A 17,926-nucleotide genomic window follows, 5' to 3' on the forward strand; every position below is an offset into this window, starting at 1 on the left:
TTACCCTGTGGTTTTACCAGTGGCACTGTCCCTTTTTATATCACACCATTGTCCTTGGTGTGAAGCCTTCTTCCTTTACATGGGCATACACTGATAGAGTTACACAAACCTGCTGCCCATCGCGGATGAGGATGGATCATGGATTAAACACAAGGTGCAAGCTACAGTTATATTTAGATCCAGACACCTTAAAATGTCCCAAATGGAGAATAGTACACTGGGACAAATAGAATATTTAATGTAAGTTTGGCACATGTGAAGCTGGCAAAGTAAAAGAAAAGTGGACTAACCAATTAAACAGTTGAATAAAAAATAACATGATGGAACAGAAATAAAACACAAATGTATTGGGCATGTATTTACACAAATTGTAGCTCTGGTTTTATATCAGATCAAAGAGAGAGCTCTTGGGGACTGAAGCTCCGCCCACCCACCCACTTTGTTACCATGAGACAACCAGTCAGAGGAAAATTGTCTGAAAGGGAGAGGAGATAAATCAGCTAAAAAAAGAAAAAAGAAAGAATGAATAAGACAAAGAAGGATTATTTTGAACTATGAAAATGTAAATCATGCAAAGCTACTGTAGAAAATTCCTAAAATAGTAATATGGTGGTATGAATGAACATACAAGGTCCAAAAACAAGTAATTCGGTCAACCTTGACCTTTTTATCCTTATTTTGTTTACAAGAAAAATTATTTGTAAAGTCACCATTTAAAAGTATTAGTATTATTTAAACTGGGAAGGCCATAGGAGTACTCTCTTGAGTGCCCTAATTACAATACAGTAAAACCATAAAATGAAAAAAGCATACATAAAACCAGTACAAAGGTATTCAATGAACTTGTAAATAAGATAAGATAACCTTTATTAGTCCCACACGTGGGAAATTTGTTTTGTCACAGCAGGAAGTGGACAGTGCAAAAGTTATGAGGCAAAAATTAGAATACAATAAGAATAAATACAGTACACAGCTGTACAGAATAGAATAAAATAAAATACTATATACAGTAGAATAAAATAAAATAAATATACAATAAGATAAAAATAGAATACAAATACAAATCTGTCAGTGCGCCCCAGGGTGGCTGTGGCTACAATGTAGCTGCCATCACCAGTGTGTGAATGTGTGTGTGAATGGGTGGATGACTGGATATGTAAAGCGCTTTGGGGTCCTTAGGGACTAGTAAAGCGCTATATAAATACAGGCCATTTACCATTACAAATACTATATACAACTGAGTAAAAATACAACGATGACAGAAAGGATTATTGCACTTAGTATTATTGCATATGTATGGATGTGTGTGCTTGATCAGTTAAAGTCTTTATTATGGAGTCTGACAGCAGTGGGGAGGAAAGACCTGCGAAATCTCTCCGTCCCACACCGTGGGTGCCGCAGTCTCCCACTGAAGGAGCTGCTCAGTGCTGAGAAAAGACCCTTGATTTTAGAGAAAATCTGACAGAAAAGCCATTTGAAGTCATGTCATCATTGGCCAGTATTGATGCCATGTTGTAATCGTTGTTTTGGGACACTGTAAAGGTTATATACTTACTCAGACATTTTCTGGCTACACTGCAATCCAAAGTAAACTGTGGTTCTTTTGGTCAAGCCTTCTTCTGTTTAATGCATCCAAATAAACAATCATAAACACAAATTTTCATCCAAATCCTGCATAACAAAAAAAGCTCAACCCCTACATTACAGAGGTGACATGCTGCAGGTTATTTATACTATCTCCATGGGAAATAAGCTCAATGTGTCCCCTGATTAGCCAGCATGTTTTAGGGGTTTTAAACTTCTATATTGGTGGATAAAGCAGAAAGCGATGATTAATGTCCGGACACGAGCAGGCAGACAACCTTAAAAGTGGATTTGAAGCGGATTGATTATATTCCTTTTAGAGGATTATTGCAGGCAGCTGGTGAGGAAATAAAGGCCATCAAAGCCTGAGTAGGATACTGTTGTTTTAACAATGAGCCCTGGCAACGCTCCAAAATAAACAGTCCGGTGCGAGAAGTGCATTGTTGCTTATGTGAGAGGACGCTCGGTGATCTTCAGTGTGGACGAGAGCTGCTGCCAGTTGTTTGTGGCTAACGTTTCAGGAGAAGCTTTTGCTAAAGGTTATAAAATCAAAAGCAAGGTGAAGTAAGGGACGGGATTTTAACCTCGCGTCTGGTTTCACTTTGATTGCAGTTCTCTTTGAACTGTCTCTCTGTGACGTTCCAAAATGGTTACAAAATCACACAACACCAGCAGATAAATAGACCTTTTAAAGCATTAGAGGTTTTGTTGAGCACATAAAAAATCCATTAAATCTGAAGGATGAACCAAGGATGTTTTTTTTATTCAGCAATAGCTTGAAAGGTACCGAGAAGGAGACGAGAAGCCTGGTCGTTGGGTAACAAGCTTTTGTTTAAATTTGGTGAATAAATCGCTTGTCCATGATTATGAAACCTTCAGATGTGGTGGACATTTTGACATTTGAGTCTCCACTCTGTTAAAGAAACTTCAGCTCCTTTATAAAGATTCCTGCTGGGACCCCCGGATCCTGGACCAAAGATGGTGGAAAGCAGTAACCATTACCAGCCAATAACCATGATTCTGGAATATTAAACCAACATGACACTGATCTTTCCATCAAGTTTAAAGAAGTATGTCACTGTCATGCGTCACATCCACTCATTTTAAGGTTATTGCTTTTGATTTTTCAGACATGATACAACCTTAAACAACCAGCACTAACAAGGAAAATGTGTTTTTACAGTTTATTGTCAGGCGTGTACGAGATAGTTCCCCTCGACTGGTCTCAAAACAGCTCGTTAGTGTCTTGATGATGTAAAAGACATTAATATTAGATCTCTTTGGATCTTTTCCTTTCCAATGAGACAGCCAAGTTCTTTTGATCTACACTAAGAAAAATGACAACCTAACAAAAATGACCTAGTTTTCTGTTTTTTTTTCTCTTTATTTTGAACTTTTAGACCAAGCAGCTGTGTACTCCAGTGACAGAATGAGGAGAAGACGCAGAACATTAGACAAACATGGAAATTATATTTTGATTAATTTAATAAACTCAGTTTGCCTAGAAACATAAAATAAAAATGTCAGTTTATGGATCAGTAAATGCAGTGTTTATATTTATATCACTTTATGCTTTCTTTATCCACACTAAGCAATAACTGAAGCAATATTTCGTGACTATGTCTAACTGGTCAAATTTGCAAACGCAGAGCTTAAAGGAGGCACTGGGATGTCTACATGATTGTTTTAAACTTAATAAAATAAATTAAAATGAAAGAAAACAAAGCATTTTTAAACCTAAACTAAAAACTAATGAAATTGTATCATTCTGTATGTCATATTTGTTCATAACTACACTGAACAAAAATATAAACGCAACACTTTTGTTTTTGCTCCCATTCCCCATGGGATGGACGTAGAGACCTAAAATTCATTCCAGATACACAATATAACCATCCCTCCCAAACAGTGGTCACAAATCAGTCCAAATGTGTGGTAGTGGGCACATCTGCCATATTGAGATAATCCATCCCACCTCACAGGTGTGCCACATCAGGATGCTGATCTGACATCATGAGTAGTGCACAGGTGTACCTCAGACTGCCCACAACAAAAGGCCACCCTGGAATGTGCAGTTTTGTCTCACAGCAAAATGCCACAGATGCCACAAGCAATGAGGGAGCGTGCAATTGGCATGCTGACAGCAGGAATGTCAACCAGATCTGTCGCCCGTGCATTGAATGTTCATTTCTCAACCATAAGCCGTCTCCACAGGCGTTTCAGAGAATATGGCAGCACATCCAACCGGCCTCACAACCGCAGACCTCGTGTAACCACACCAGCCCAGGACCTCCACATCCAGCAGGTTCACCTCCAAGATCGTCTGAGACCAGCCACCCAGACAGCTGCTGGAACAATTGGTTTGCACAACCAAACAATTTCTGCACAAACTGTCAGAAACCGTCTCAGGGACGCTCAACTGCATGCCCGTCGTCCTCATCGGGGTCTTGACCTGACTCCAGCTCGTCGCCGTAACAGACTTGTGTGGGCAAATGCTCACATTCGATGGCGTCTGGCACGTTGGAGAGGTGTGCGCTTCACGGATGAATCATGGTTCACATTGTTCAGGGCAGATGGCAGCTGAGAATGTCCCAGTTCTTGCATGGCCAGCATACTCACCGGACATGTCACCCATTGAGCATGTTCGGGATGTGCTTGACCGGCGTATACGACCGCGTGTACCAGTTCCCACGAATATCCAACAACCTCGCACAGCCATTGAAGTGGAGTGGACCAACATTCCACAGGCCACAATTGACAATCTGATAGACTCCATGCGACGATGTGTTGCACTGCATGAGGCAAATGGTGGTCACACCAGATACTGACCGGTTCTGGGTCCCCAGACCCCCAATAGCGCAAAAAACTGCACATTCCAGGGTGGCCTTTTGTTGTGGGCAGTCTGAGGTACACCTGTGCACTACTCATGATGTCAGATCAGCATCCTGATGTGGCACACCTGTGAGGTGGGATGGATTATCTCAATATGGCAGATGTGCCCACTACCACACATTTGGACTGATTTGTGACCACTGTTTGGGAGGGATGGTTATATTGTGTATCTGGAATGAATTTTAGGTCTCTACGTCCATCCCATGGGGAATGGGAGCAGTAACAAAGGTGTTGCGTTTATATTTTTGTTGAGTGTAGTTTTTCTTTTTGATACAGTATACATATACATACATATATTAATACGCTTTACTGTATTTAAATTCTTCATCGGCTTTAATTTTTGCCCTAAAATCTGCTCTCGTGCACGTTCATGCACATCTGCACAGTGCAAATTCATATCTGTGAAATCCTGCAGGGCCGGAGGTGCCGCAGCCACAAGCATCTTTATTCTCTGAGAGAGAGACAGACCTCGTCTGTCTGAGCATGAGCAGTCTGATACTCAATACATGCAGAGCTAATTCAGTTTAACAGAAGAGAACAAGCCGGCGAGACAGAAAAGTTCTTGTTGTCCCCCTCCCGAACATCACAGCTCCATATGACAGTGTCCGCTTTTGTGTTTCCCAAAAACAGACTGACAACCACTGGCCTTCTCTGCTCGACAAAGCTTCATAGAAAATGTCCCGCATTGATCACAACCAAAGCATGCCTCTCTGCCAGGGCTTTCATTTGGTACAAGCAGGGAAAAAAGCCTCTTAATGAAAAAGATATTCAGTGTCTCTGCTCCCTCTGTGTCTTGAGCTGTGACCCTGGAGAGACGTTGGATCATTTTGGACAGTAATGAGCTCTAATAATCCTTTCAGTCTCTTTACTCGTTTCCACTGGCTGGATGACTGACTGCTCCTCAGCTTAACAGCATGGTAGGAACTTTATTTTAATTGCCTTATGTGATTAAAAAAAGGAGTAGCATCAAATGGACTCTAATTATTAAAAGGAAATACTGCAACTGTGTGAAACCTTGTATTTAGTTTAGCTTTTTTACATCTAAATGAAGCAGAAATGGAGACATGTAGCAAATTTTTATGATTCTAAGAAAATTGATTTGAGTTGAGGTGAATATTCAAAGCTCCTGTAAAAAAAAGTACAAACAAAGGGTTTAAAAGCTTAATTTTCTAAGGAAACACATTTTGTTGCTATGGATACTTTGGTTTTAGAGCATATTGAGGAGGTCAACACAGTCTCTTGACAGTTTATAAAATATACATAGCTTTTAATCTTTTTCTATTTTTCTGAACATGAATCTTCAAATTTTTCATGTTCTTGGAAACATTTTTATGCTAAGAGGTCTCGTATGTGGGATACTGACCAACGTCCATGTACACAAAATTAATATTTTCCACTTTTAGAGGAAAAAAAATTTGGACTGGAAGCCTGTGGAGTCAATTATTTCATCACTCATTTTTTAACCCTTTAGTGGTCACTACAGTGGACAGCTATTCAAAGGCTGTTTTCTTGTATTTGTGTCGCTGTTGATGGTATACTTGCACATAAACCAGTACATTGGACACTGATGCGTCACTCCATACCCTGCCACCCACTTCAGAGGAGATGTTGTCCACCTAAGTGCACATGTAAAAACTCTTTGAAAAGTACATTAAAAAGTACAGTAAAAAAATGAAGTTCAAAAATCTTTTTTTCATGCCAAAAGATGAATAAAAATACTTAAGAAAAAAATCCTGATTGAGGTTGTCATAATTCATGCATGAAAGGGTTAAAAAATACTTCATGTTATTAGCATGTAAAGCTGCTGTTAGATTTAGGCATGAAAAGTTCTTTGTGTGAGCTCGGCTGCAGTCACACAGGTCGGTTAGGGTGGGTGAGTGGTTGTTGGAGGTTGCTGCATTTGTTCTCGTGCCCACTTTAAGCTTCACCGGGAAATCTACGTCCTAATGTGACACATAACCTGATGTACACCTCCTGAGAAGTCTGCAATTATTGTGACTGGCCTGTTCTGCACCGTCGATTCCTCCTGTGCATTTCCGGCTACTTCTGCTTCACAGTTTTGGATTTATCAGTGAGAGAATAACAATTATCGCCACAGTTGAAGGAATAATAATCGCTGCATCAATATAAAGATTCGCAAATGTCGGCAAATTACCGGAGGGAGATCGCTGAAATTATCAGAACAGGTGTGAGGTAAAGAAATGGAAAAACTTGAGGGACAAATATCTTTGCATTTTATATTTTTATGTCGCCTGGCAACACATGTACAGCATCCAGTCCTTTCTTGTTATTGTGTGAGTCCGCTGATTTTTAGAGTTAAAAAATATCAGCCACAAAGATTGGTTATCTTACCTGTAGGAGCACCAACTGCAAGTTTGGGACCATTCATGGTAGGACTGTGGCTCAAAACATTATAAATCTCTAAATTTTATAATCATACAGGTAACCAGAACTGAAGGATGCCTGACTTGTTGTGTGTGAAGATAAACCCTTATCATTAGATTCTTATCAGCTGCTGATTTGCTTATTGCATTGATTTCACACGTCCTCTGGCTGGCAGTGAATAGTGCAGCCCAGTGATATCTGAGCTTTAAAAAACCCACACAGATCTGTAAGATATCTCAGCCCAATCCCACAATCCTCTGGGGTTCTGCTCTTAATGTTACCCTCCACTTGCGTTAGGGCGGTTTTCTCTGAAAAGGCAGAAACTAACAAGACAGGCTGTGTAGACCTCTCGCTGCTTTCCATGAGCTTCTCCTGGTTGACGAGGGCTGACGGGGAGAGGAAGGAAGCACTGAGATCTCCCACTACAAAGGAAACCAGATTAGGGGGCCTTAACTTTATTATACGCTCCATAATAACATTTAAAACACTTAACACCGAACAAAGGGATTCATTTTAGACTGCACGCAGTACAAAAAAAAACCAGACTGTGAGCAGCAGTAAATTAAGGACTTCCACAGAAAATATGGGTGGAAAGAACTTCAAATTGGGACATCGCTTCACTGAGAAGTCAAAGTAATCTCAAACCTATTTGAGGCTCTTAATCTGAATGTGGTTTTAAAGCAACTTAAAATATCAAAAAGAGAAAAGCACCAGTGTATAATTTTAGACTGCTCCGACAACATCTAAAAGCACAATTTCTCACAGGTTTGTTTCTGTGCCCCGGGGCAGCTGCTCAGACTTTCAAACAGAAGCAATTTTAAAAGCAAGAGGAAGCCTCGGGGAGGGTGTGCTACCACTCCACACAGGACGCTGGTTTAGACAAAGAAAAGAAGAAAAAAGAGGAGGGCCCGGAAATTATCTCACAGATGCCCTACTCAGTCCGCTGAAAGGCTGATTTGTTCTTTCTTTCTTTAAGCAAGAAGACGTCTTCTTTCCTGTCGTTTAACGGGAGGCCACAGCCCTGCCAGCACTTCTGTGATGAACAAGATAAACACTCCAGTTCCCTGAAGCTGTGCTTCCATCAAAAATAGGGAACTTTTCCTCCACTTTGTTTCCACCGCTATCTAAAGACACGTTAAAATTAGGGAGATTAGTCTTGAGAGGGTGACAGTTGTGTTATTACATCATTTTTTTACAAAACAACCATCTGAATTGAAGTTGGTATATTATTTGCCGGTGGATGCTTTGCTCTGTATAGATACAAACCACAGTGTGCACTGAGTTACGTTCAAGCATGCCTGGAGACCACAAACATTATTATTATTATTATTAGTTCACTTAAATGATGAATGAAATCTAAAAAGACTGTGTTAGTAGTGTGGTGTGTGTGTGTCATTTGTTTTTGATGAGGTTTACTAATAACAGCCAGGAAACTAAAGAGCCACGCAGAAACCAAACCAAACATCCCAAAGAGCCCAAGATCTTCACTTCGGACAGTAAGGGCATGCAACTACATGAAAATGTCTGGGATAAGTACAATTTATGTGCAAAGCAACTGCACGTGTCGTGCTCAAAAGTGCCTTCATCTGAGAAAACAATTAAAAGTTAAGAATGAAATCACTCCAGTTGCCATGAAGGGTTCTGTAAAAATAATAATACAGGTGTGCTTTGAAGGCTTGACCTGCTTTTTGGCCTGCCTTGGGCACAGAAATTTGGAAAACAGTGGTCAACCAGGTCCAGTTGCTTCACAGCAAGAAAGTTCTGGGCCCAATTCCACCAGCCCTCCAGGATCGTTCTATACAGCGTTCTCTCCAAGTCCCCCGGCTTCCTCCCACAGTCCAAAGAGTTGAATGTTAGGTTAGTTAGATTTTTTTAATACTGCGGCCCTTTCTCACTGTAATTAACCTAATAATCAAATCAAAGACAATATCAAAAGTTTCCCATGTAGAAGTCTTTTTCCTTTTCGTATCTTTTCTTTTTTGACCCGCCCATCAACCCTGAGCTCCTCACAACTCCAATTTTTGGGCAGTGCAGCAATTATGGCACGCTGATTTGTACAGAAATATTTAATAACGAATAAATTACAAGTTCCATGTAACCCTCCATTCAAGCAAATGGAGGGTTACATGTGCTAACAGAGTTGAATCTGTACTGATGGGGACTGAGTCTGACTCAGGAACTCTGGACACTGAGCACGGTGTCGTTTTCTTTTAAATAATGAACTGATTTTGCATTTTTCGTGACCTTTATGTTTCTTCCTGTGGTGGCAACTTAAAACTTGTTGTAGGAACCAAAGTGATGTGCACTGTCTTCTTGTGGCAAACGCTTGATAAACTCAGTGTTGTTCTTTGTTTGCATTGGTAGACGCTTCGATCGCTTCACCTTAAAGCTGGCTCAGTCAGTGTTATGATATTTTGATACCACGGTAAGCATTTACAGGATATTGTTTTATACAGGAAAACTGTTACTCAATAAGGCCAATCTACTAGTTGTTTTTCTCTTTCTCTCTGACCCAAGAATTAATGTGTAAGACTCACAAGCTGGTACCAGAAGGTCGAAAACACCACAGAGATGAGACCACTTCTTTACTCCCATCCTCCCTTTTCTTTATCTCCTGGAAAAGGCTCGTTAAAGGCTAGGTGGTTCGTTTCAGAATTCACTAATGAAAGAACTCTGTATTTTATGTCTAGGAGTGTATTTTGCTGGGATGATCATAAATTATAGCTGAACTGATAAACTACACACAGGATACTTCTTTGCTCAGAAGGCAGGAAGACGTTTCCTTATTTGGTCTGTACCGGTTTGAACTGGGAAAGCTGACACACGAACCTTTTTTCATCTATATAAACTGCTGTGTATCAAATAAACCTTTGAGTCGATTGGGAAGGCAACCTAAAGCAGTCTCTGTTTTCTTGTTCTCCCAAGCTGCTCCCGAGCTCGTACTAACACGCTGAATGGCATACCTGAGTGTTACTTTAAATAATTAGGAATCTTAGAAGGAAAGGACAGAACTCTGCTTATCGCTCACGCCACGGAGGAAACCCGGGAAGGCAATTTCCTTCAGTCAGTCTCAAATAGGACACTAATGAACATGCTCTATATGCTACAGTACTGCAGATGTGCACAGAACATCTGGGTTCCTCAAAAAGGAAGGTGGAACCATATGCATCACGCTCTATAACGATACCATCTGACATTCTCTCTCATAATTAATGCCCCAGTAATTGTTGCATTTTAACAGGTATAATTTAATGCTTGGTGCAAAAAAGACTTGCTGCCTCCGCATGGCATAGGTGTCACTGTCAGGAGAGGATGTCACTTATCTTGTCCGTGCAGTAAACATCCCCTAGCTGTGAGTTCAGCATCTAACACACTGCAGAGATCCACAGCTGAAGTTATCTGCTGCTCTCACAGCACACCGACATCAGAAGCGAGGATAGAAAAGAGCCAATGAGACCCATTTAATGTTGCACATCAATCGACTTTATCCACCCACTCTGCCCTGTTACCCATCCGAGCAAAGAAACACGATACAGCTCCTTTATCACTCCGCTTGTAATCTTCCATTTATATATCTGTCCCGTCGCATCCGCCCACCTCCCCTCAGATGTCTGATTGGAGTGCACCGTCCTGGAGTTCAGCAGAGCCTCTGTCAGACTCAGCAGACAGATCTGTACGGGCCACGCTAGCCTGCGTTTGAAAATGAACAGCCAGGCGGCGGCGATCCCTGCAGATTAAAAACGACTTTTCCCTTGTAAAGCACGCTGCAGTAATTTCTGGCCCTGCGCGCTCCGAGTGCAGCCCAAATAAAATGGCTTCAGCATGACGGAGGCTCCTGGGGATTGCTGATAAGGTGGAGCGAGCATTTATCATTATTTATCCATTCAGTGGATCATATTTCACCACATGAATAACACCATTATGTAGCAAGTGCGAAGCGCTGAAAAGCCGAATGGGAATACGATGATAATAACATTACTTATCCCAGAGGTTGTCATGACTCCTTACAGTTACTGTGTATGCAAGCTTGTGTAGAGGCGGTAACGTGATATAAACTTTAATGACGCAGCAGCATCACATTACAAACGCGTTTACTCAATCTTCCCTCACTCGGGGTAAACTCAGCTATCTATTTGCACAGCCTTCAGGATCCCCAGCAGTTAATGGCCACGTTATTAAACCAAACTAGCTTTCAGCTCCGTGTGTCTGGGATTAATCAACCAAATGTGCACTGTGCAACTTGATAGGAAATTAGGAGACAAACTGCCTAATTAAAAATATTGTGGAGCTAACCAACAGGAGTTAAGGTCAAACATAGCAGTATGTTGTCTCCTGCAGGCTGTACATCCATATTAAAATAATGTATTGTAATATTTTCATGCAGAAACACCTGGACACATGCTGGGTTTATGTGGTAGTAAACTGGGAATTTGTTCTGTGACAGAAGCCAGCCCCTGAGAGCTCTGCCGCACCCACTGAGGAGACTGACAGCCGGCCTCTTCCCCCGGGATGGAGCAGCTACATTACACCTGAGGGACTGCGGTATTATGTCAACAGCTCCAGTAAAGGTATAGATAGAGCACTGAATAAAACACCAGCTTGAGATTAGATACACCAGTTAAATGATGGTTCCTCTAACATGTGGAAAACAGTTGTAATCACACACTAAATATGTTGGATGTAACCATAATTGCATCAACCCATTTGCTTCTTATTTTTCAGATTCCATAAAAAATGCTTCATAAGAAACCAACAGCGTAAACATGACAGACGCCCAATTCAGTCACACTAGCTTGTCGAGGTAGAGCATCGGGCTTCAGTCACACAGGTTTAGAAACCAGTCCATGACCTATCAAACAGAGGTTGCTTGAGAAAAATGTGTTTTCCCAACCAGTTGACAAGTGATTTCTGGAAGTTGTGGCTGAAATAAATTATAAAAAGTCAAAAACCTCCTTGCAATTGCTTTAGTTGCTAGTAGGTAACTAAATGCTTTTGTGCAGCACAGCCAACCAGTCACAGAAAACATATTTTTCTCTTGTGACCAGTTGTTGTAAGATGGTTGCCAACTGGTCTCCAGTTAACTGAAGCCTAATTGATAATCTACAGCTTCCTGTGTTGGAGCACACGTAGGTCAAAGCTGCCACACCCCTACCTTTAAGTCTTAACAAAACCAGCTTGGTAATCAATATAAAGAATTGACCCTCTGTAGAGTCATTATGACAGTCTGTGGGGACTGACTGACTTGTGTATCCAGACTAAACTGACCATTAGGAACTCCAGTTTTTGGAATCCAAACATTAGCTTGGTTTTTATTGCAAAGCTTTTTATGGTTAAAGAAGGAATGAGGACATCAAAGCAGGTTTGTGAGCAGGCAAAGAGCAAAATAAAGATGACTCGTTATTGCAGGTGTAACAGGAGTGCAAAAGGTAACTAAAGAACAAGTCCATGGTTAAGCAAAAGAAACACTGGGGAAAATAACAGGAATTCAGGAACCACAGGAGATAACAGAAAACACAGCAAACAGTATGTCGAGCAGAAACAAGCCGAGAGCACAAACACACACAGACACACTGAGGGAAGGTGAACACAGCTGTAGAGAAAACACAGGTGCAAACAATCAGGGAAACGAGACCGTGGACAAAGGCTACCAAAATAAAACAACATAAAGCAACATACAGGAAGACCTGCAGAAAGGGGGACCTGAGGGAAACTAACTATAAAACCCAAAGACTAAACCGAGAGGTCAAAACAAACAGCACCTGTAACTGAGGATAAACTGACAGGAAACACACGAGGGTGAAAAACTAAAGATGAAGCAAACTGAACATAATTAATGATAAACACAACATCAGGTCCATTATTATTATTATTATTATATTTAACAACTGAAAATTAAAACCATATGAGAAACATTTACTTGCATTTCATGATGTTTTTTGGTTTTTATTAAGACATTTATTTCCTTTTGTTTTTGCATTTTTGGCCCTTCATCGTCACAGAGACGTCTACACAAAAGTGCTTTCTGACTGAATTAATTGTTCTGCATATCCATGATGATTTTTCCTTTTTTTTGTTAAACACCGTCATATATTTGTGCAAAGGAATTGATACCCAGGAACAAAACGTTCCATCTGAATCCACTGAAAATCAGCTTAAACAATCAAACTGTACTGTTTATTGCCGTTGGGCATTACAGTAAATCTACACCTCCAATGTGCTGATTCCAGCAGATCTGGTTTAATTTATATATCTCAGCATTCAGCTCTCAGCGCTTTAACACTGTGAACGGTGAGAGGCCTCATTATCATTCCTCCCCATCATTGTATCTCAGCAGCCTGTTCATGTGGAGAAAGGCCTGCCGATTCGATCCACTTTAATCTGATTATCTTAAACGTGTGGCACTCGATACCGAGCAGTGAGACTGTGGATTCAGAAGTGTCTTTTCTCTGCTGTTTGTCTTCTGCTCCCACCGCTGAGGAGTCGTACTAATACAGAAGCTCGAAGGCAGGTGACCTTTCACAAACATCTGCTCCGGTGTGTGTGTGTGTGTGTGTTACACTTCATTTGGAAAGGAATCCAGGGGGATAGGATGGGCTCCCACGGGACAAACTGAGGCTGCTCCCACAGCACCTCTGGCAACGATTGCTCTTTGGCTCAAGCACAAACACACAAACAGACACACAGTGCAGAAAAAAATAACCCAAAAGCTATTTTTACATTCAGAAGCCATGTGCGGCAGCAGTCTCTTTTCATTTGTTAGTTTGCTGTTGTTTCACATCTGAATATGAAGCTTCAAAACAGCTGCCACCAGGATGCCAGCGTACATCGTTGTGTTTATTAGGAAGCTGCTTGTTGTTTTCAGCCAGTGTCATTTACTGTAATAGAGGAGGTGCACGAAGGAGGATCAGCTGAAATCTTTCCATTTAGAATGAAAACAACAGAATTAAAATGAAAATGACGGAATTTGAATGAAAATGACGGAATTTGAATGAAAATAACGGAATTTGAATGAAAACAACAGAATTTGAAAACAAACAACAGAATTAGAATGAAAACTACGGAATTAAAATGAAAACAACGGAATTTGAATGAAAACGACGAAATTTGAATGAAAACAACAGAATTTGATCAAAAACAAACGAATTTGCATGAAAACAAAGGCATTTGAATGAAAACAACGGAATTTCAATGAAATGAACGGAATTAGAATGAACAGACCAGAATTTGATCAAAAACAACGGAATTTGAATGAAAACAATGGAAGTTTAAAACAAACAACAGAATTAGAATGAAAACAACAGAATTTGAATGAAAACAACAGAATTAAAATGAAAACGACGGAATTTGAATGAAAACAACAGAATTTGATCAAAAACAAAAGAATTGGCATGAAAACAACAGCATTTGAATGAAAACAACGGAATTAAAATGAAAACGACGGAATTTGATTTAACACAACAGAGTTTGAGAACAAACAATGGAATTTGAATGAAAATAATGGAATTTGAATGAAAAGAACAGAATTTGATCAAAAACCAAAGAATTTGCATGAAAACAAAGGAATTTGAACAAAAACAACGGAATTTGAATGAAAACAATGGAATTAGAATGAAAAGAACAGAATTAGAATGAAAACAACGGAATTTGAATGAAAACAACGGAATTAAAATATATAGAAAAGAGTTTGAATGAAAGCAACAGAATTCTAAAACAGACAATAGAATTTGAATAAAAAGAGTAGAATTAGAATGAAAACAACAGCATTTGAATGGAAATGGAATTTCAATGAAAAGAACGGAATTAGAATGAAATGAATAGAATTTGAATGAAAACAATGGAATTTGGATTAAAACAACAGAATTAGAAAGAAAACAACGGAATTAAAATGAAAACAACGGAATTAAGATGAAAACAACAGAATTTGAGAACAAAAAATGGAATTTGAATGAAAACAAAGGAATTAGGATGTATAGAACAGAGTTTGAATGAAAGCAACAGAATTCTAAAACAAACAATTGAATTTGAATAAAAAGAGTAGAATTAGAATGAAAACAACTGCATTTGAATTAAAACAACGGAATTTCAATGAAAAGAATGGAATTAGAATGAAATGAATAGAATTTGAATGAAAACAACAGAACTAAAATAAACAGAACAGAATTTGAATCAAAACAATGGAAATAGAATGACAAGGGGCCTGTTCTTCGTACCGCGCTAAGTGAGTTAGCTGGATGAGATTGTTGACGATTTCGCGTGATCCTGGATCGTTCGGTTCCCCGAAGCCCATCCGGGACTTGCTGTCATAGCAACAGAGCCGTAAGCGTAAACCTGCTGGGGAGCAGGTTTACTTTATGTAAACAGGATTAGATCGCGGCCACGCAGGTATGTCCGCGTCATTCATACGAAAGCAACAGCGATATTCCACCACTGTTTCACCATAAATAAATAACATCAATGTAACTAAAGATAATGCAGCACTTGATCCTTTTATTGATTTCACACAGATACATACAGGTCATTTCCTAAAAAAGGGAAATGTACTATTAACATTCTATTACATGTATGTGATTATTACAGATGTAATTCATATTTCAGAGTAGTAATTGTAAATTACTTCGTGTAATCAAGATGAGAGACCACGGCTATAAAAGCGAAGGTGGATTTGGGAAGCCTGTCGCAGCCATGTCCTGTCCGTATACGCGACCAACCCATTGCGGAAGGTGCAAGATTGATAAGGAGAGTCCTCAGAATTCAGCGTATATTGCGGGACAGACAGGATCCTTTAGCTCAGCGCGACAGTGTGCTCATAGAGAGATATCGATTTTCCCGTGAGGGTATTATTCACTTAACCAACTTGTTGACGAGGGGGTGCAGGACCACCACCTGTCTTTTTTTTTGCTCTGCCCTTTTCTTGGTTGCTGTTATGAACAAACAAACAGATTATTCCAGGGTCTCTTTCCAAGAGACGACAAGCAATATAAGTGATAAATATTACCATTCTGTAGAATATTCTTATATTTCACTTTTACTTGTTCCCATGTTCTAGTGGGTCCTGTTGTGGCTCTAATGTGAAAGGGGATATAATATAACATATTATAATATAATATAATGTAATATAATATTGGATAATATGGTGTGATATGATAAATCTACCCTACCGCCTACTGGTGTTGGCCAGAGGGGCCGATGGTGCGATATGGCAGCCTGGCTTCTGTCAGTCTGCCCCAGGGCAGCTGTGGCTACAACCGTAGCTGCCTCCACCAGTGTGTGAATGTGAGAGTGAATGAATAGTGGCATTGTAAAGCGCTTTGGGTGCCTTGAAAAGCGCTATATAAATCCACTCCATTATTATTGTTATTATTGAATTACTTACGAGTTTGATTTGTCAGCAACTTTCTGCCAGCCCTCTCTCCTTGCTTTTGCAGCCTTTGCAGTGTTCCCTTGCGTTTTAATTAAACTCTGAAACTCCTGAAATCCCTCACTCAAGAGTTCTTGCTCTGCTGCCGAAAAATACCGAGCGCGCTCCTTCGACATTTTCGCCGACCAATCAAAGGGTTGCCGATCAATGTTTCTACTATCGATGCGTAGCCCCTGTTGGGCCACCCAGTGATCTCACATTACTTCATCCAGCTATACTAATCGTCAACAACAGGTGTGTTCGGGGAACCGGAATAGCGAGCTCAGAGTTAGCGCGATGATTTGGTCTTGGATGTTTCATTTGATCTTGGATGTAGTAAGCGACGTACGAAGCACAGGGCCAAGAACAGAATTTGAATCAAAACAATGGAATTTGACTGAAAACAATGGAAGTTTAAAACAAACAACAGAATTAGAATGAACAGAAAAGAATTTGAATCAAAACAATGGAATTTGAATGAAAAGAACAGAATTTGAATAAAAACAACAGAATTTGAATGAAAACAATGGAAGTTTAAAAGAAAACAACAGAATTAGAATGAAAACAACAGAATTAAAATGAAAACGACGGAATTTGAATTAAAACAACAGAGTTTGAGAACAAACAATGGAATTTGAATGAAAACGACGGAATTAAAATGAAAACGACGAAATTTGAATGAAAACAACAGAATTTGAGAACAAACAATGGAATTTGAATGAAAACGATGGAATTTGAATGAAAACGATGGAATTTGAATGAAAACAACAGAATTTGAGAACAAACAATGGAATTTGAATGAAAACAATGGAATTTGAATGAAAACGATGGAATTTGAATGAAAAGAACAGAATTTGATCAAAAACAAAAGAATTTGCATGAAAACAACAGCATTTGAATGAAAACAACGGAATTTCAATGAAATGAATGGAATAAGAATGAAATGAATAGAATTTGAATGAAAACAACAGAATTAGAATGAACAGAACAGAATTTGAATCAAAACAATGGAATTTGAATGAAAACAAAAGAATTTGAATGAAAACAACGGAATTAAAATGAAAATGACGGAATTTGAATGAAAACAACAGAGTTTGAGAACAAACAATGGATTTTGAATGAAAACAATGGAATTTGGATGAAAACAACAGAATTTGAATGAAAACAACAGAGTTTGATCAAAAACAACGGAATTTGAATGAAAACAATGGAATTTGGATGAAAACAACAGAATTTGAATGAAAACAACAGAGTTTGATCAAAAACAACGGAATTTGAATGAAAACAATGGAAATAGAATGACAAGAATAGAATTTGAATGAAAACAATGGAATTTGAATAAAAATGACGGAATTTGAATGAAAACAACAGAATTTGAATGAAAACAACGGAATTAGAATGTATAGAACAGAGTTTGAATGAAAGCAACAGAATTCTAAAACAAACAATAGAATTTGAATAAAAAGAGTAGAATTAGAATGAAAACAACAGCATTAGAATGAAAACAACGGAATTTCAATGAAATGAACGTAATTAGAATGAAAACAACAGAATTAGAATGAACAGAACAGAATTTGAATCAAAACAATGGAATTTGAATGAAAAAAACAGAATTTGAATCAAAACAACAGAATTTGAATGAAAAAAACGGAATTTCAATGAAAAGAA

The 17,926-nt window shown here is 39.2% G+C and overlaps 1 protein-coding gene across 1 annotated transcript in view; it reads left to right on the forward strand.

Moving 5' to 3' along the window:
- The first annotated feature begins 5,340 nt into the window (after positions 1-5,340).
- Positions 5,341-17,926, forward strand: part of gas7a (growth arrest-specific 7a) — a 53,926-nt gene continuing 41,340 nt past the window's right edge. Inside the window, exons 1-2 of the mRNA XM_026164039.1 lie at positions 5,341-5,393; positions 11,306-11,429. Of these exons, the coding sequence (XP_026019824.1) occupies positions 5,391-5,393; positions 11,306-11,429 (127 nt within the window). The 5' untranslated portion in view covers positions 5,341-5,390. The remainder of the gene's footprint in view (positions 5,394-11,305; positions 11,430-17,926) is intronic.

Source organism: Astatotilapia calliptera, chromosome 4 (assembly GCF_900246225.1).
Source record: "Astatotilapia calliptera chromosome 4, fAstCal1.2, whole genome shotgun sequence".
Classification (NCBI taxonomy): domain Eukaryota; kingdom Metazoa; phylum Chordata; class Actinopteri; order Cichliformes; family Cichlidae; genus Astatotilapia; species Astatotilapia calliptera.